At 42.5% G+C, this 20342-nt stretch overlaps 1 protein-coding gene across 2 annotated transcripts; it reads left to right on the top strand.

Moving 5' to 3' along the window:
- Window positions 1-225: 225 nt before the first annotated feature.
- On the top strand, window positions 226-19908 carry aldh7a1 (aldehyde dehydrogenase 7 family, member A1). 2 transcript variants are annotated; one of them, XM_071546754.1, is made up of 18 exons: window positions 227-466; window positions 1615-1668; window positions 2847-2912; window positions 3412-3492; window positions 3696-3819; window positions 4725-4857; window positions 5331-5375; window positions 5584-5661; window positions 6883-6980; window positions 7910-7951; window positions 8170-8264; window positions 9797-9881; window positions 10423-10529; window positions 10693-10809; window positions 11314-11411; window positions 12414-12487; window positions 19241-19316; window positions 19443-19908. In XM_071546754.1, exons 1-18 carry the CDS (start codon window positions 269-271, stop codon window positions 19495-19497), a joined length of 1626 nt encoding a protein of 541 aa, XP_071402855.1. In that variant the 5' UTR covers window positions 227-268; the 3' UTR covers window positions 19498-19908. The 2 variants fall into 2 exon arrangements, with proteins under 2 accessions (XP_071402856.1, XP_071402855.1); XM_071546755.1 differs by lacking the exons at window positions 9797-9881; window positions 10423-10529 and having other exon boundaries at window positions 226-466.
- Window positions 19909-20342: the final 434 nt, after the last annotated feature.

The following is a 20342-nucleotide window of genomic DNA, read 5'->3' as shown; positions in this document are numbered from 1 at the left end:
CATGTTCTCCCTGTGTTTGTCAAATTGAACATAGGTATGAATGTGCGTGTCTGTCTGTCTAGCCCTGTGATGAACTGGAGACCTGTCCAGGGTGAAACACATTTTCCGACAGCATTTGAATGCAGCATTCCTCTACCGGGGCTGTGGAGGAGGCGGTGTCGCTCGCGGACCTATCGGCTGCTTGGACGTGACGTGTCTCCGGTGCTAGTCGCGTGGCTTGTCTCGGTTCTAGCCCCCCAGACTTTAACCCGGTTTCCTATCAGCAGCCATGCAACGCTGCCTCACTCTGACCGTCGCCCGGCACAGCAGGTTCCTCCGAAGCCAAGCCGTGTGTCTCCGCTCCCAGCAGTCTGCAGCCATGTCAGCACTCCTCATCAGCCAGCCCCAGTACGCCTGGCTCAAAGAGCTGGGTCTGTCCGAGGACAACCACGGCGTCTACAACGGGACCTGGGGAGGCAGCGGAGAGGTAGGCAATGAGATTAACTTTGGCCCGACTGTCCAAATATAGGTTGGCTAACTCTGGGAGAGCACGGCCGGTTGCAAAACACCCGTTCTGCAGAGGCCACGCGACCTATACAAGTTCACAAAACTATAACACACAGTGGGGGAAATATAGGTGTTTGTATTTGTATGAGGTTTTGTTTACGTTGTCACGCCGTTGATATGCATGTATCGTGTTGGATGTATCGTTTTGACCTAGCTGAGTGACACCGACCCCGGTAACACTAGCCAAAAGTTAGCCCCGATGCATGCCGTTCACTCCTGCATGGAGAGCACGTCACACCAAACTCTAGCACGTTAATGCTGCTTTATTTTTCGGCGTATAACGTTCAAGTGCATACCTGTTCCAGAATGACTTCGGGCACTTTCTGAAACATAAGGACCACTTTTCAATTCGGCATAGTTCCCACATTCCAAGCCGCACTTATTTCAATAACATTTCAAGTGCACCGGTTCTTAAAGCTGAGATTTTATTGAAATAAAGTGCTTCTTGGTGTGTTATCTATATGCCGAATTTACCGAGACTCGATAACGATTCGTAAAAGCTGTTATGTTGTGTCCTCCCAGGTATGTAACGTTACTATTGACGATATACATAGTAGGACGAAACGGCCAGATCTTACGGCTTGAGGCGAGTTTGTTGACGTACGCTTTAGCACATATGGCTAACTAGCTAACACATGGCCCCAGCCTCTCGACTCAAACTCGTAAGTGTTTGAAATGTCGACTGGTATTGCAAATGTGCATCGACAGGACATGCGGGAAGAGTCGGTTAGCTGCTAAATTACGTTTTGCTCGCATTTGTGGAAGTTGTTAATTTGCTCAGCTGTTAATGTTTTCTTTTTAGGCGACAAGTGAGTTAGGAATAAGTTACAGCTGCTGCCTGACAAGGTTTTAATGACGCACAGTGCTAACTTGGCATGTGCTTTAACACCCGTTAGCGTGATTCGGGTGTTTATGTGCTTTGACAGTTATGTAGCTAACATTTGAATGTTTTTTACATTCATGTCAGTCATTTTACAGGTGTTCAGCTGGAGCAAAGTAGTGAACTAAGTGTCTGTTCACAGTGATGGGATAGGCTATTATGTCTAACTGGTGTTTTTGTCTTCACAGGTCGTCACATCATACTGCCCTGCCAACAATGAGCCCATTGCCAGAGTGCGCCAGGTAATGCCAATCCCTTGGTACAAAACATTGACAAGAGACATGTAGTGTTTACAGATATATTGCCTACTTCTGATAAGTTATGCTGCAACATTGTTACATATTTACTGGGCATGGGGGGAGGAGCCCAGCCTCACCTTTTAGTTCCAAATTGTGATTTGGAGTTCACTGACTGTAGTGTCAAAAAAAGTTCCACCTGGACTTCAACTCCTTATCGACTGTACTCTGCTCATCCCATGCAGCTCGGCTGAATTAGGGATGGAAACACAGAATTTTTTTTGCAATATTTTGGAATTTTTTGTCAAGAACGTCTTTGAATTTATAGATATTAAGTATGAGCAGCACAACATTTTTTATATTTTGGCTGTTGGCAGCTTCAATCTAAAAAGTATGTTATTGGCCCATCACCCATATTGGTCTGACCTTAAATCAAAACACTGTCAAGAACCATACTGTGAATAATTAATCGAAATATTATCGAAATCGCAATATGGCCAAGTGCAATATCCAAATCGCAGGAGCTGCAATTTTTTGATAAAGGTGAAATGTGTGTCAAAATAGCATTTTAAATGAAATATTGTGGTGCTGCAGAGATGTCCTGGCCTACACATCATATTCTACAGACTTAAGAAAACATCTTTGTTTGGTACAGATCCCTGCAAAAATCACACCATAATCATTTGAATACGTTTTTCAATGAAAATGAGAATAATGTAAAAATGATCATTCCCTCTAATGTTGCAAATCATATCGCAATTGCAGTATCAGTCAAAATAATCGCAATTAGATATTTTTTCAAAATCGTTCAGCCCTAGACCCCAGCAAAAATCACATCATCATCATTTTTATATTTTTTTTCAGTGAAAATGAAATGCAAAAATTACCATTCCCACTAAAATCATGACTCGTATCGCAATCGCAATATCTGTCAAAATAATCGTAATATGATTTTTTTTTTGCATATCGTTCAGCCCTACTGTGCATGTAGGATATACGTGTGTTTTGTGAGGAGAACCTTCTCCGTGCAACAAGGAGTGTCCTACTAAGAAACTTGTAGCATAGTAGTCACCATTGCTAAAGGTAGTTTTAGTTGTGTTAAGTACTTCTCCTACAAGGTCGTTCTGGTAGAAAGTGTCAAAATTGTGTAAAACGTTATTATATGGTGTTTTCTTGTTGTAAAGGCAACCATGGCGGAATATGAAGAAACGGTCCAGAAATCGAGGGAAGCTTGGAAGTTGTGGGCAGATGTAAGTAGAGCAAATGGATGTTACTGTTGAGGAAGACATGGAACAGTACCTATACTATGGAACATTATGCTATATGCTCACCTAAGGTGTAAATATGGGTCAAAGGTTACACCTTAAGTGCCTAAAACTCAAGAATACTGAATCTGCTTCACCACTATAAGATTAAGCTCTAAAAGTAGCATCTGGTGTGTTTCTCACCTCCTTTCTAATCTCCTTAAAGTGCTAGAACTCTGATTAGCATTGGTTGTTCAGTCTTGTTTATAAGACCTTATACTTTTTGACCAATAGCTTTATTATATTTTATCTATATTAGAATAATCATGAATATTCAACATTTTAAAACTGTATAGTCATCCAGATTTTGAGTTCCTTGGCTCCCAACCGGCAGATTGAATAAACCTGTCAAACTGCCACTCTCTCCTCATTATCAAGCAGTTTGAGAATCAGCGGCCCCAACGAACTTTATTTTGGCACTGAATTTTGTTCCCGTTTCATCCAGATTCCAGCACCCAAGAGAGGGGAGATCGTGAGGCAGATCGGCGACGCGCTACGGAAGAAGATCAAAGTCCTCGGGAGCCTGGTACACCTTCTCTTCCTTGGCTTTTCACATGTATATCTGAATGTGGTCCCGAATAGAGAAGCACCGACGCCATTTTGTCCAAAAGAAATCCACCTTAAAACGCAAAAAAAAAAAAGTAAAATACAAAACAACTCGGGTGTTTAACAGTGTAAGAAGACCTGGATTTTCCTTTCACGTGAACTTAAGCTGTCTTCTACTTCAAGGTGGCTCTGGAAATGGGCAAGATCTACGTGGAGGGAGTGGGAGAGGTGCAGGAATACGTTGATGTCTGCGATTACGCTGTCGGCCTGTCGAGAATGATTGGCGGGCCTATCCTCCCTTCAGAAAGTAAGTTTGGCTAACCGGCACTACTGTGTAATTATGCAGTGCATCTTTAGCATGACACTCTCCCATATGTCTGAATAATCCAGTATGTCAAATACCTCTCTGGGGAGTGTGTAAACATTCTATACACCAACCGGTGGCTTGGTTTTAGCCTGCTGAATTGAACAGTAGGCTTGGGCCGCTATTCAATATTATCGAATATCGCGATATTTTGTGAATATCGGGATGTTTCCAGCAATATCAAATAAAAAAATAAATGAAAACCTTAGATTATTGCTTAGATCGGTGGTTCTCAACGTGGGGTCCGGGGACCACCAGGGGTCCTTGAGGGGGTTCCGGGGGGTCCCCAGCAAACTGATGAATTGTTAAACTTCAGCATTATTTCATTTACAAGAAGTTACCTCAATTAGAGAATGTAGAAGAATGACTGTTTTGATCATAGTTTCTCTGTTATCTCTCTACCTACAATATAGATAGTCATGGAATTCTGGACAAAATCATATCTAACAATAAAAATACTCTCAGATTTGGGTTTGAGAGACAATCTCATCAAATGGGGGTCTGTGGCTCTAATGTGGACTAAATTAGGGGTTCTTGCTGTGAAAAAGGTTGAGAATCACTGGCTTAGATCACAACTGTACAAGCTTTTAAACTTATAAAACTATAATCTACTAGTGGAAAGATATTAAAAAACAAAAATAATAATACTTGGAAGTGAAACATTTGTCTTTTTAATTCAAATGGGTTCCCTTTTCCACAATCAGCCTGTTTATCTGGAAATAGCAGGAATGAAACAAATCAAAGGGTATTTTTGTAGAGGATCTTTACTATTTTTATATATATATATATATATATAGGAACCTTTTGATGTGGGTGTTAAATTGTAAATATTTTCGTGTCCCACCAAGGACCGGGCCACGCCCTGATCGAGCAGTGGAACCCGGTGGGTCTGGTCGGCGTCATCACCGCCTTCAACTTCCCCGTGGCCGTCTACGGCTGGAACAACGCCATCGCTCTCATCTGCGGCAACGTCTGCCTCTGGTAAAGACGGAAGGCCACCTGTCCGTCTTTGAATCTGCTGTTACTGAACCTATTTGAAACGATTCACTTTCTGGCGGTGTGTCCAACTTACCTGCCTCCAATGAAAACAGTGTCGTTTATTTTTTATGGTTTCTATCTTCTTCCTGTCAAGAAAAGTGGAAACAGTAGTGGAAAGTATAGAGGAAGGTTTTGAAAGTTGGAAGTTTTTCTTTGCAAAAGTCAGGAAGTGATTTGAATGAATTCCATTACCCTGCATGAATGCATTTCAGGATATACAGAGTTTGGAGGTAATTCAATAGTTACATGAAGTCTCAACATAACTCTAGTCTTGTGTGAATATGGTGTCAGTGCAATGTTCGAACTACCTTGAAATCATGATATAATCATGCGTGAAAGTTAAATATAGAAGTCATGTTATTATAGCATACATTTTTGTCCCTGGATTGACAAAGTGTAATTTTTTCCACCTACAGGAAAGGAGCCCCCACCACCCCTCTCACAAGTGTTGCGGTAACCAAGTAAGTGTTTCATATTTCACAGGAGGCGATAACCTTTTCGCAAAGCATCTACATTGCACAAGCTTAAAGATGGAAACGTTTTGACTATGATACACAGGTCCAATGATTCGTTTGAGGACAGGACTCTCTCTTAAGTCGGCCTCGAAAAGTGCGTGAGTTAAACCCACAAAATGTCAGTGTCTCATACAGTGTGTCGGTGTTTCAACAGGATCGTGGCGGAGGTGCTGGAGCAGAACAACCTGCCCGGCGCGATCTGCTCCATGACCTGCGGGGGCGCTGACATCGGGTGAGGCTCCTTGTCTGCTTAGTTCCTTTGTCTGTTCCTCGCTGACAGCAGCCCACGGAAATGCCCCGTGTTCTCATCACGAACCCCTTTATGTAAATGAATCCTTGGAATTAATATCGCCCAAGCCTTCTGCACATTTATTTAGAGCACAGACCTCCGCCCAAGCCAATAGTCCAGTCTGCTATGATATGCAAATTTCGTGAGTCGGATCCGGATCCGCCCCAAAATTTAATGGGTTCTTCCTTGGCCCATGCTACACCCTTCCACGAAGTTTCATGAAAATCGGGCCAGTAGTTTTTCCGTAATCCAGCTAACAAACAAACAAACGGCACCGAAAACATAACCTCCTTGGCGGAGGTAATAAAACATATTGATGCAACTTGCGTAGAATCTGATCAAAGTGTGTCATCAGAATCATTTCAGGTTAAGGTCAACCAGTAGAAAACATCTGTAGTATTGATCAATTCTAACTATGTAATCAATCAAACTGCGTCATATCCATCATATCACAGGTGGATGACATTGCTATCTGACATCTGATCATTAATAAAAGGACAAAATTGGCTGAAATATCTCCAGATAATGCATACTATGTCTCTTGACAGTGTTTTGCATGGCAGTTTAAAAGTTAACATTCATATGCTTTCAATACAAACTTGAATGCATTCACAAGCTTTCTTGCATATCTAACCAACACCCCACACCTAACACGAACCCCAACCCAACACACACTAAAGCAAATCTATTTTGCCAAAGCACAAATTGGTGAGTTAATCATCTTGGCTACATTTTTCTTTTTTTTTTTAATTTTGTTAAAACCGCACTGAAATGTAATTCAAGGAATAGTTCACAAAACCAACAGTTCAGTACCTTGATTTTACCGTCATATTCAGAAAATGTTTTTTTTTTTAATTCGTCCCACTCACTTGGGTCCCGAACCATTGTTTTTTTTTTTTTTTTGTCGTATACCATTCCACTCTTAAAACAACAGATTTGACAAGATTTTAAACGTCTGCATCAACACCCACACATTTTACACTAAAACTGCAGCAGAGTTAAGTCAAAGAAGAAAAAAAAATGAATTCATGTGACAACAATCTTATGTACTAGTCCTCAACTGTGGAGTGCTTCCATTGACTTCCTATTAATTAGTATATCAAAACCGGTAAGAACAAGCGACCACTCAGTACTGCTGTTGAACTGATCCCATTTTCTCTGCAGTACTGCAATGGCAAAGGATGAGCGTGTGGATCTGGTGTCTTTCACCGGCAGTACCCACGTTGGCAAGATGGTGGCCATGATGGTGCAAGAAAGGTTTGGTGAGTGGCTCCTTCTTTGATTCAACAAGCACATAATCCTGAAGTGTTGAATAATAATAACAGTGTGGCGCTTGCTGAATTGACTCAGCCGGGATTTGAATTCAGGTCTCTGGTATGCTTTACCATTGAAATTATATTATTTTGCACTTTATAATGACATTTTTAGATTGTTGTTTACATTCTAGCAAGCTGATGCCATCATTAAATAAACAAAATTCTGCACAGTCAGACTTTATTGTCATTGAACTTTCTTTTATTACATCGTATTGTGTTTGTGTCGAATAGTGAACCCCATATCGCTTATCGAATCGTATCGTGAGATAAACAGGGTTCCTACGCAGGTCTTGAAAGTCTGGAAAAGTATTAAAAATGAATTTGATCATGTCCAGGTCTTGAATAGTTTGGGAATTTGAAAAAACGTCTGGAAAAGTATGGAAAATGTTGCGGTTCAGGTCCGATACACACATAATTCTAGCTTTTATGTTGTTGTAGAGCCACTTTGAGTCCACAGTTTTTGTTGATGTGAAGAATAATGTTCAGATAGAGGGACGCTCTTATTACAGCCGCTGTCAGCATGCATTATATCAAATACAGACCAAAATCAAATCCAGTCAAGAACATAGGGTCTGGGAAAAATCTGGAATTTTAAAATGGAAACCGTGTAGGAACCCTGCCAATCATCTCACATATTGTGATATTTGTCGCTGTGAAGAACAATCTTCATCTATACAGTGATATGACCTAGTTAGCAGGGGCAAGATGTCTATCTGCGTAAATCATATTGAACACCAGACAAAATCTTCAAAACAAATCAAGGTCTGGAAAAAGTATGGAATTTTTGAATTGAAAATGTGTAGGAACCCTGGATAAACATGTTCCCAATATCCAATTATGAGTTTAAAACTGTTGATTTTGTAATTTCCTTTCAGGTCGGCAGTTGCTGGAGCTTGGCGGAAACAATGCTATCATTGGTAAGGACATAAGCTTTTGAAATAGAATAGAATAGGTTTGTTAAAACAACAACCAGAATTAAAATGGAGAAAGTAGAGGTAGTAAAGTTGGTATTGTGATCATGAACGGTCAGTATGGAGCACATGAGCTGTGTTGTGGAGTTTCTGCTTCTTTGTTATTGTAAGATAGGTGATACCAGATTTCATCCGTGAGTGTGTGTGTGTGTGTGTGTGTGTAGTGTTTGAGGATGCTGACCTGAATCTGGTGGTGCCCTCCGCTGTCTTCGCCTCTGTGGGAACCGCCGGCCAGCGCTGCACCACAACCAGGAGACTGGTAAGGATAAAATATTTCAGCCGTATTTGCAATCATTCATAATGGCCGTGCAATCAAAACAGAAGCCCAAATAACTCTGGAAGGACATCCCACAATAACACAAGTGTCCTCCCATAATAATACGGATTAGTCTGATTTTTCGGCTTCTAGTCGGCTTCTTTGTATTTGAAGCTTTTAAATTTCATGTCGTCATTTGTTATATTTTACACAGAGTTTTCCCCTGGTTTCATTATCACACAGCAGGTGTCTTAAACCTGTAATCCATCCGTCCATATGTGAAATCAGTGCAACAATATTGTATAAAGGCTCCCAATATTTGGCATGTTGACTGTCTGTTAAATCCAAATGTTACTGATATTATGAATCCTCCTGATCCCACGGAGGGAAAGGCATTCACAGTTACCTCTTAATAACAAGCATCGCATTAAAAATAAGCATGAGATAACAGCTTGGACAAAGAATTTGTTGTATCACCTGGCAGATAGATGGATTTTAAATCATTAGAATTAAAGAATTTAATGAAGATATTGTCTTCAGATATTGAATTCATATGCTCCCAGTGCCTCACTTCAGAATGACCAGCAATGAAAATAAAGCTCTACCAAGCTGTCCCTTAGTGGTGTCCTAAATGAATGCAGTTTAGTTGGATCACATATGCAAGACATTTGCTTATGTAAAGAAAAAGTAATCCACTACATTCACTGATGTAACTGATGGGTTCTAACCCAGCAGATGATCACTAAATCACGTTTGTTGGAACAAACTTACATTGAATGAGAGCACCAATCTTCGCAGCCCAGGGTAATACATTTTCGGAAACTTACATGGGTAAATGATAGTCTACCTTGGTTATGAATTAATATTATTACCTCTGCCAAGGAGGTAAATGTTTTCACCCGCGTCTGAGTGTTTGTTTGTCCGTCCGTCCGTCTGTTAGCAGGATATCTCAAAAAGTTGGGCACGGATTTGCACAAATCTTTTTATGAAGGTTGGTTATGGGCCAAGGAAGAACTGATTAACTTTTCATGTGGATTGGCCAAAAGGGGGCATGGTGGTGGGTGTGGCATATCACCAAAAGGTGCATAGTTTCCTCGCGGGTGTTGTCAGACATGGCGGAGTGTATGACCCCGTTAAAGTGCTGTTTATAAAATGTAAACTAGTATTTTATGATCCATGCTGAGATGCATTTGAGAATTTATTGTTGGAAAGTAAGCTATATTTCTTGAAGTTGAGCGATGTGAAACAATTTAAGATTCCTTACTAATCACGCTAATATACAACTACCTAGTGTGATTTTATTGGACTTTGAGAGGTCAAAGTTTCGGTTCTTTGTTTGGAGTCTCAAGCATAGCCGTTTTTAGGTAAAGAAGAGACTAATTTCATTGTTTTAGATAACCATAGAGCATTCAACAGTGACCATGGCAAAACAAAGTGTGTAAATGTGTATTTTCCTCATCAAATCTCATAGAAAATTGTTCAATGCATTTTTAATTGGAACAGAGTCAGTATTACCTCTGTGTTAATCTCTTTAGATGCTGCACGAGAGCGTTCACGACACAGTGGTGGAGAGGGTCGCCAAGGCCTACAAACAAGTCCGCATCGGAGATCCTTGGGATCGTAAGTTAACTGGCATCATATCATTAGAATTATGAGATGGTTTACTAAGTTAAAGCAGTCAGTAGGCTTGATATTCAATATTATCGAACATAAATATCACAATATTCACAAAATATTTCGAGATATTTACAAGAGATTTCCTGCCATATTGAATAGGCCATGGCCATATTGTCTAGATCACAATTCTACAAGCTTTTACACTTCAAAACTATAATCTGCTTGTGGTGGAATAGTAAAAAAAATTTGAATAGTCATACTTGAAGTGAAAAATGTGTCTTTTTAATTCAAGTGGGTTCCGTTTTTCTGGAAAGCAAATTATACCAAATGGCCATTGTTTCTTCCACCAATGCTTGAATAGTAAGATCAAATTTCTAGGCTGTTAATAATAATAATAAGTATTATTATTATAGCCTAGAAATATGATGTAATTTGGAAGAAATAAAATAAAATGCCCCCCACCAAAAAAACCAGGGGGGGAAAAAAAGAGAAAGAAAGGAAAAAAAACAAAGACTTTCTTCTTTTTCTTCATTGTCTTCTACAGCAAGCACCCTGTATGGCCCTCTCCACACCAAGCAAGCCGTGGAGCAGTATCTGGCAGCTATTGAGCAGGCCAAGCAGCAGGGCGGCACCGTGGTCTGTGGAGGAAAGGTGAACCAACATTTGCTCATGAGATCTAGCAGTACTGTTAGTGTGGAAAGACCAATACCATTATAATTCCAAACAGGAGTATGCTATATTTTGGTTTGAAGTACATCTTGATAAGTAACAGTAGAGGCTTATACTTTTTGTTTTTGTCTTTGTATTTTGCAAGGTGATGGATCGCCCTGGAAACTACGTGGAGCCCACCATCATCACAGGACTGGCTCATGACGCCCCCATCGTCCACACCGAGACCTTCGTCCCCATCCTCTACGTTCTCAAGTTCAAGGTATGCGGACACTGCAGGATCTGTGCTTGTTTTATTGGGTAAGGTAGAGAAAGGCAGGATGGAGGTTTAGGCAGAAAGTTTCAGCTGGCACTTGAAGCTTTTACTATTATTTCAGTTAGTGCAATATAAAGAAATCTGCCTTTCAAGTTGAATCTCGATGGTTTTGATAGACATGACCGATCTGTAGTTCAAATATACTTCCTTTGTGCTGATTCTACATTAATTTGGTGATTCTACATTGAAATATCTATGATTACAAGCTTCAGTCTTCCGGAGAAAAAAACGATTAATCACAGAAATTTGTGCGATCAATACGTTTTTTTTTTTTCTTCTTTTTAATCGATTCCCAGCCCTACTAATTAGTGATCTAATTGTTTAGTAAAGCAGGTGGGATGCAGATAGTACTACTAACCCTGTTCTGGATACAGTGTCTACAGTCCATCTATAAGTGCATAGATTAAGCTTTTGATCACTTTAAAAATGATTATCTGTGCTTTTCCTCAGACGGAAGAGGAGGCCTTTGCCTGGAACAACGAGGTGAAGCAGGGCCTGTCCAGCAGCATCTTCACCAAGGATATGGGCCGAGTTTTCCGCTGGCTGGGGTAAGATGCTTTATACATCTGATGCAGCTGCTTTTAATAGTCAACAATAGATGTAGCATTTAGTTCGACACCAGAGTGAACATGGTTTGTATGATATATATGGGTTTTTGAAGGCCTATACCAATATTTATTTAACTGAAGCCGCAGGCAATATTTTGTACTGTTAAATGTATAAATTTGACCATATTAATACCAAAGAAGTTTTTCGGTTTTTCCCCCAGAATTCTTGTCAGGGTGGAAAAACCTCTGAAACAGCCTTTAGACAATAATATACCACGTAAAACCCAGGATGATTTAAAATAATAGTAATTAGGGCTGAACAATTAATCAAAATTTTATCGAAATCGCAATATAGCCTACTGCAAGTTTCAAATCGCAGGAGGCGCAATATTTGTTAAAGGTGAAATGTGTCAAAATAGCATTTTAAAGTAAATATTGTGGTGCTGCAGAGATGTCCTGGCCTACACATCATATTCTACAGACTTAAGAAAACATCTTTGTTTGGTACAGATCCCCGCAACAATCACACCATAATCATTTTAATACGTTTTTCAATGAAAATGAGAATAATGATGTAAAAATTATCATTCCCTCTAATATCGCAATTGCAATATCAGTCAAAATAATAATTAGATATTTTTTCTAAATTGTTCAGCCCTAATAGTAATGCATGTATCATCATTTTCATGGATACTTCAAATTGTATGAGAATCAGCACAGGTTAAGGTCTCCCCGTAGGCAACCCGTGTAGTATTGATCAATTCTACATTAAATATTTGATAAATTCCACATTAAATATGTAATTAATCCAACTGCATCATATCAGTCACATCAGAGGTGGACCACACTGACTGGATCAGATCCGATTGTTAATCACAGGCCATTATTACCCTAACCGAAGCTTGTATAGTGGTGCACATGCATCATTATGAACAAGGGTTCAACTATGACCTCCATCACAGAGGTTTGTTGGTCTAAAGCTGAACTGTGTCCTCTGTCCAGACCCAAAGGATCAGACTGCGGCATTGTGAATGTCAACATTCCTACCAGCGGAGCTGAGATCGGAGGAGCCTTCGGTATGTTAGTCTCCTTTTTATTGGTGGCTTTGTCGGTGTAAACGAGTACTTTGATGAGGGCCTAGGCATCAGGAACGATGACAACCAGAAGGATCAGTCTTTGCCGGTTTATTTTGGTCAAAAATCAAAATATGGAAAATGTCAAGATAATGTACAAAAAATGAATAATTCAATACAAATGAAAAAGTAAGTCTAATCAGACTTTGTCAAGCTCGATATAACAATCAGACAGCTTTCGGTTTGCTCAAAACAACAAACTGTCAGTTGGGACAGAGCCTTCCGCATTGTGCCCACAACCTCTCTCTCCCATGTCTGAGCACAGACTGGTTAAATACAGGCCTCAATCAAGCCTCCACTCCCAGGACCATACCACTTTCCTAGTCCAGGGTGGTATGAAGTTTCACCTCAAACACAGGTAAACTTTTACACAAAAATCAAAATATCACACGTTACCCATACAACTGACACCACTATATGTAGGTTTCTAGTCATCATTATATTTCTTTAACAATAACAACAAAGAATAAGCACACTCAAAAATAGAAACCGCCCCACATAGTGGTAGCGCCTAATGACATCAGTCACACATAAATACTGTGCCGACACCCGGCAGCACTCTTTGAGGTGTGGGACAACCAAGGTATGTATGGTCTGTGTAATTATTCTGTGGTGTATTTAATACATGTTCAATGCTGGACCAGTATTCTATGTGTCTGTGTTGTTTGTGACATTACAGTGGTTAATTCAATTTCGCAGTATCATGGTGGTGAAATGTTACCAAACAATTAGTGTAAACCTAGCTAGCATAGGGTACCCCGAATGTTTGATGGTGTCAAGACTGCTCAGATGGAAATGATTAACCGAAAACATGTATAATCTGGCTAAGGAAACGTGCACATGACTTGGGAAATATGTATACACAACAAATGTTCAGACATGAATATGCTTACAGAAGCATACACATAACTATGTGTCTAAGGATCTGAACAAGAGAAAAAGAAAAAAAACCCTGTGTGATGACTGCGAACAGTCACATCATCACACATCCCCCCCCTTAAGATCTGTCCTTCATCTGTTGTTCCGGGACAGGAAATCAGCCACTACATTGTCTTTTCCGGCGCGGTACCTTACTGTGAATTTGTAGGGCTGTAAGGACAGATACCACCTTGCGATTCTGCCATTTGAGTCTTTCATTTTGTGTATCCACTGGAGGGCACGATGGTCAGTTTCCAAGAGAAATTCTTGCCCAAGGAGATAATACCTGAGTGTATCTAAAGCCCATTTGATGGCAAGACTCTCTTTTTCAATGGTAGAATATCGTGTCTCTCTCGGAAAGAGCTTACGACTGATGTATTGTACTGGCCTCCTATCTCCCTCCTCACCTTGCAACAACACTGCCCCCAGACCAACTTCAGAGGCATCGGTCTGTACAGTGAAAGGTAGCGAGAAGTCCGGACTCTGGAGAACTGGATCCTGGCACAAACATTGTTTGAGGTCTTGGAAGGCTGCTTCACATCCCGGTGTCCATTTGACCTTCTGTGGGCAAGATTTTCGGGTTAGAAAAGTGAGAGGTTCTGCCCTGTCTGAGAAGTTGGGAATGAAGCGACGGTACCAACCTACAAGCCCCAAGAACGACTTGACCTGTTTCTTGGTAGTAGGTGGTGGACAGGACCTCACTGCTTCCACTTTGTTCACCTGAGGACGAATCTGGCCTCGCCCCAGCACATACCCCAGATATTGGACCTCAGACCGGGCTAGTTGGCACTTCTTGGCATTTGCCACCAGTCCAGCTTGGCGGATGCGCTGGAAGACATCAGTGAGATGTTGGAGATGTTCTTCCCAGGTAGAGCTATAGACAACCACATCATCAATGTAAGCTGCTGCATAGGCTCCAGCCCCTCTCAAGACGGTGTCCATGAGACGCTGGAAGGTTGCAGCAGCGCCATGCAATCCAAAAGGCATCACGGTGAATCGATACAGTCCAGAAGGTACTCTGAATGCGGTGATGTCTTTTGCTTTCTCTGTCAAGGGAACCTGCCAATAACCTTTGCAGAGGTCAAGGGTTGTTATATAATGGGCATTTCCCAGCCGTTCGATAAGTTCATCAACCCGTGGCATTGGGTAGGGGTCAAAGGCAGAGATATTGTTGACTTTGATGAAGTTGATGCAAAACCTCAGCTCGGGTCCTTCTTTCTTGGGTACTAGGACTACTGGGCTGCACCACTGACTTGAGCAAGGCTCTATGATGCCCATATCTAGCATGGTCTCCACCTCATTCTTGAGGGCAGGAACCAATTTGGCCGGTACCCTGTAGCTGGTCTGGCGGATCGGCTCTGGTGAAAGCAAATGGATATCATGGGTGATGAGATGGGTACGGCCAGGCTTGTCACTGAACAGTCCATCAGGAATACAAGCTTTCAGTTCTTCCTGCTTTGTGTGACTTAGATGGCTCAGGTCTGGAATGGAGGAAAGTTGGTGGGGTACAGGGAAATATTGCTCCTCCAACTCTTCCTCATCTGGAACGACCCTGGCCCATAGCTGCCGAGATACCGAGTTTCTCTCTTTCCACGCCCTCAGGAGATTGACATGAAATGTCTGATGTTTCTTCCGGCGTGTTGGCAAGTGGAGTTCATACGTAACTGGTCCCATTTTGCGGGTGATCTCAAAGGGACCTTGCCATTTGGCTAGTAAACTGCTGTCCGATGTAGACAACAACAAGAGCACCTTTTGCCCTGGCTGGAAAGAGCGGCATTTACTGGCCTTGTCATACCCCTTCTTTTGCCTCAGCTGGGCTTGGTCGACATTGGCGTGCGCCAGCTGAGACAACTGCTCCAGTTTGTCTCTCATCTTGAGAACATAGGAGATGACTCCTACTTGCTTGCAGGGTTGTTCTCCCTCCCAGGCCTCCTTCAGGACATCCATTGGTCCTCTGACATGGCGTCCATACAAGAGGTCAAACGGGGAGAAACCAGTTGAGGCATGGGGCACTTCTCTGTAGGCATACAGTAGGAAGGGAAGCCACTGGTCCCAGTCCGACCCGGAATCGGACACAAACCTCCGGAGCATTGACTTCATGGTCTTGTTGAAGCGTTCAACCATGCCGTCGGTCTGAGGATGGTAAGGAGTGGTTCTTATCCCCCTAATGCCTAACAGACTGTAAACATCCCTCACAAGCTTAGAAGTGAAATTGGTTCCCTGATCAGTAACTATCTCTCTGGGAATTCCTACCCGGGAGAATAGCTGGATCAGACAATTGACAATCTGGCGTGCCTTGACTTTTCTGAGGGGGAATGCCTCTGGAAACTTGGTAGCATAATCGCAAACAATCAAAATGAAACGATTGCCTGCGGCACTTCGTTCCAGGGGACCAACAATGTCCATAGCAATACGGGAGAAAGGGGTTTCTATGACTGGCATGGGGATTAAAGGAGCCCTATCACCTTTCCTCCCTGGGGTAGTCAGTTGACATTCTGCACAGCTCTTGCAATATTGACCCACGTCTTGATACATCTGAGGCCAAAAAAAACGTCTCGCTATGCGTGCGTAGGTTTTAGTTTGACCCATGTGTCCTGACCAGGGTATAGAATGACCTAGATGTAGTATTTTGGGCCTCAAGCTCTTAGGAACTACCAACTGGTCACCGGCACTGCTACGTCTGTAGAGTCTCTGACCTTTTACGACAAACATCTCTTTGTCCAACACTGAGACTTTAGCTGTCTCAGCTACACTCCTCTCAAACAGTGGTTTGAGTGTGACATCTTGGCTCTGTAGCACACCAATATCACTTGGCAGGGAATCAAAATCAGGCTCTAGCCCCTCTGGCAACATTGGCTCCGTCTCAACCGGCTTGGTCCCCCATACTTTCTCTCTACGTTTCTGTCTACGAGACTTCTTTACCCCGTCCTGTCTGGCACCCTCTCCTGCAAATGGTAGCTCCTCCCACCCAGGGTCTAATTCTGCCTGTTGCGAGTGGGACCTAGTCACTACCATTGCTTCTCTGGAGTTCTCAACTGTTCTGTCCTCAGGAATACTATTGGGCACCCTGAACTGGCTTAACAGATCATAGAGAATAGGAAGGTCTTTACCCAACACCACAGGGTAAGGTAGCTGCTGTAAGACGCCTACGGTCAGCAAGTATTCCTGTCCCTCAATGTTAATGGGAATCTCAGCTGTGGGGTAATCCTTTCCATCACCATGGACACAAGTTACCAAAACACGCTCCCAACAAGGCACTGCCTCCCCTGGTAAACAATCCTGCCTCACCAGTGTCTGATCACTGCCTGAATCTAACAGTGCTTTCCAGTGTCTGCCGGCCATCCGTACCTTAATAACACTGTCGTTAGCCTGGGTGCGTGGTAAGGGGCATGTGGAAGGTCTGGGAACATAGCACAAACGGGTCTTACAAAACCGAGTAACAGGACAATCTGCTTTGAGGTGCCCTGGCTGACCACAGTTATGACACACGAGTGGGGCCTTCTTAACCAAGTTCTTATCTGTAGCCTGACTGTCCGAGCTGGTAGCCTGTGACTTGTTAAATCCCCAAGAACCACTTCCATACCCACCCCCAGACTTACCAAGAGAGGAGATGGGAGGGTTGTTTGCTCGTCCCAGGTGGTAGCTCTTGGAGGTCCTCCGGGCTGCGATGAATGTCTCTGCCAGCTCGGCTGCCTCACGGGATGTAGTGGGGTTGCGCTCCCGAATCCAGGTCCGCAGGTCTGGGTTGACAACACGCAGAAACTGCTCCATGATGATTACATCCCCGATTTCTTCCTTTGTCTTCTGCCTGGGGTTCATCCACTTTTCATAGAGGTCTTTCAGCCGGGCCTGGAGCTCCTTAGGGGTCTCTCCCTCCTCCACCACACTGGATCGGAATCGGCTGCGATAAGTCTCTGGATTTATTTCAAACTTTGTCAGAATGGCGGCCTTGACGATGTCATACTGCATAGAGTCCTCAATGTCCATAGCCACATAGGCCTTCCTTGCCTTGCCAGTGAGGAGAGGGACCAAGTGCAAAGCCCAATCCTCCTGTGGCCACTGACAGGCTAAGGCTATTCGTTCAAATGTGGTCAAATAGTGCTCAATGTCCTCATCCTCTCTGTAAGCTTGCATCTTAGGTCCCTTCCAACCCACCTGGGCTCTGCTCGCCACCGGTGCCTGGACCGAGAACCCGTACGGAGACACCTGTGGACCTGGATCATGAGGAGACCTCGCCATCCTCACTGGTCGCCGGTACTCCCCGTCATCAGCAGGTGGCGCTGCTCCCGCTCCAGCCTCACCATCATCCCCTGGCGGAGGCCGCTCCAAACGGTCAAGCTGGATCTCCTGCTGCAATTGACCGAACTGGTGCTGAAGGGCCTTGAGACGCAGTTCCTGGCGTTGCATTTCCTGCTCCCGCTGCTCATCTCGCCGTTGTTGGCTCAACAGGAACTTTTGGAATGTGTGGCTCAGGCTCTCAACCGTCTCGGGTGCCCCCCTCACACTGCCGGCTGCTCCTTCCTCATCCTCGTCCCCCTGCAGTAGATCTGGTTCCTCCCCCTCCGTCTCTGGTTGGTTCGTGCTGGGTGCCTCACCCGGCTCTAACAAGAACCTTGTTTCAGGACGGGTGGGTGCCTTCGTGGACTTGCTTCTAGTCGACATCGGGGTCCCTGTAGCCCTTCCAGCCACTCATCCCACTTCTGACACCAAATGTAAACGAGTACTTTGATGAGGGCCTAGGCATCAGGAACGATGACAACCAGAAGGATCAGTCTTTGCCGGTTTATTTTGGTCAAAAATCAAAATATGGAAAATGTCAAGATAGTGTACAAAAAATGAATAATTCAATACAAATGAAAAAGTAAGTCTAATCAGACTTTGTCAAGCTCGATATAACAATCAGACAGCTTTCGGTTTGCTCAAAACAACAAACTGTCAGTTGGGACAGAGCCTTCCGCATTGTGCCCACAACCTCTCTCTCCCATGTCTGAGCACAGACTGGTTAAATACAGGCCTCAATCAAGCCTCCACTCCCAGGACCATACCACTTTCCTAGTCCAGGGTGGTATGAAGTTTCACCTCAAACACAGGTAAACTTTTACACAAAAATCAAAATATCACACGTTACCCATACAACTGACACCACTATATGTAGGTTTCTAGTCATCATTATATTTCTTTAACAATAACAACAAAGAATAAGCACACTCAAAAATAGAAACCGCCCCACATAGTGGTAGCGCCTAATGACATCAGTCACACATAAATACTGTGCCGACACCCGGCAGCACTCTTTGAGGTGTGGGACAACCAAGGTATGTATGGTCTGTGTAATTATTCTGTGGTGTATTTAATACATGTTCAATGCTGGACCAGTATTCTATGTGTCTGTGTTGTTTGTGACATTACAGTGGTTAATTCAATTTCGCAGTATCATGGTGGTGAAATGTTACCAAACAATTAGTGTAAACCTAGCTAGCATAGGGTACCCCGAATGTTTGATGGTGTCAAGACTGCTCAGATGGAAATGATTAACCGAAAACATGTATAATCTGGCTAAGGAAACGTGCACATGACTTGGGAAATATGTATACACAACAAATGTTCAGACATGAATATGCTTACAGAAGCATACACATAACTATGTGTCTAAGGATCTGAACAAGAGAAAAAGAAAAAAAACCCTGTGTGATGACTGCGAACAGTCACATCATCACAGTCGGCTTTACGGCTCCTTAAAGGGTTTTAATAATACTGTGTGTTTGTGGCTCTGTGTAGGTGGGGAGAAACACACAGGAGGTGGAAGAGAGTCAGGCAGCGACTCTTGGAAGCAGTATATGAGGCGCTCAACGTGGTAAGTTTTTTCCTCGGCACTTCCTACTCCTACCAGAGCTATGCAATACTCTAAAGCATTACAGTATGACATGCTGTACTTTCGAACACAGCTCAGTTGTCATATTTAAACTTCTTTCCCTCCCAGCACAATCAACTACAGCAAGGACCTTCCTCTGGCCCAGGGGATCAAGTTTGAGTGAAGCCTCCAGACGACTCGGTGATGAAACTCCATGATCCGCTCGGCCTCGATGAGCCCGCGTGGGAAAACGCTACACTAAACTCTTTTTACTTGCATAGTCTTTTTGCTCAGAAATGCAAAACTTTTGTCATAGCATTTTTACATGAAAAAAAAGGTAAATTGGTTTTAGAACAAAAAAAACAAGCAAACCTTCTGCATCTTAGGATCTGTCTCGGTATTCAGCTATAGAACCTATTTATTTGGTTGTCTTTCGGCTTTAGTCCTGGATATAAAATGAAAGTTTGAAACTATTGTGGTAAAGGTCAAATAGAGTTAGCCTACATGTTAGTGTGCACTCTTCTTCTAGCACTTATATTTGCCTTTCAATACTGTACCAGATACTTTATACTGTACAAATAAATCTTGCCTTTATTTTGGAAATGTGTTTGCTTTCCTTTCATTTTAAATGTATAGGCATTGTTACACCCATGATATATAAATGGACAACATGATAGATGGATAGATACATCACTGATAACATAGAAGTGGATTTGTTTTTATACAGTATTAATGCTTAACAATAGTTTGCTCACAAATTATTTTGAATTTACCCTAAACCCTTGTCCTCTAGTAAAGAGATAACGTAAAAATGATAAAAGCATAACATTTAAATATCAACAAAAGCATAAAAATTTTCACCCAGGTGTTTCATTTGGACACAAACCTGCCACTGGTAAAAATGTTTATTTCATGATACTTATAATCCATCTTTTGTCTGTAATTAGGGACTTTGGTCAGTGTTTTCAAATATCTAATTTTGTCTTTATTGGTAACGGTATAAGGCCTGTTTAATACATCTCAATGGGA

Source organism: Centroberyx affinis, unplaced genomic scaffold, assembly GCF_046629955.1.
Source record: "Centroberyx affinis isolate AG114_WGS23_722 - 3 ecotype Tasmania unplaced genomic scaffold, CSIRO-AGI_Caff_v1 ptg005443l_1, whole genome shotgun sequence".
Taxonomy (NCBI): Eukaryota; Metazoa; Chordata; class Actinopteri; order Beryciformes; family Berycidae; genus Centroberyx; species Centroberyx affinis.
The sequence above is the reverse complement of the archived record's forward strand: the minus strand, read 5'-3'. Positions and strand labels throughout refer to the sequence as shown.

Coding starts and splice junctions, on each gene's coding strand:
- aldh7a1 (XM_071546754.1), top strand. CDS start 269: ATGCAACGCTGCCTCACTCTGACCGTCGCCCGGCACAGCAGGTTCCTC. Junction 3,820..4,724: donor GCCTATCCTCCCTTCAGAAA/GTAAGTTTGGCT, acceptor TGTCCCACCAAG/GACCGGGCCACGCCCTGATC. Junction 5,662..6,882: donor TGCGGGGGCGCTGACATCGG/GTGAGGCTCCTT, acceptor TTTTCTCTGCAG/TACTGCAATGGCAAAGGATG.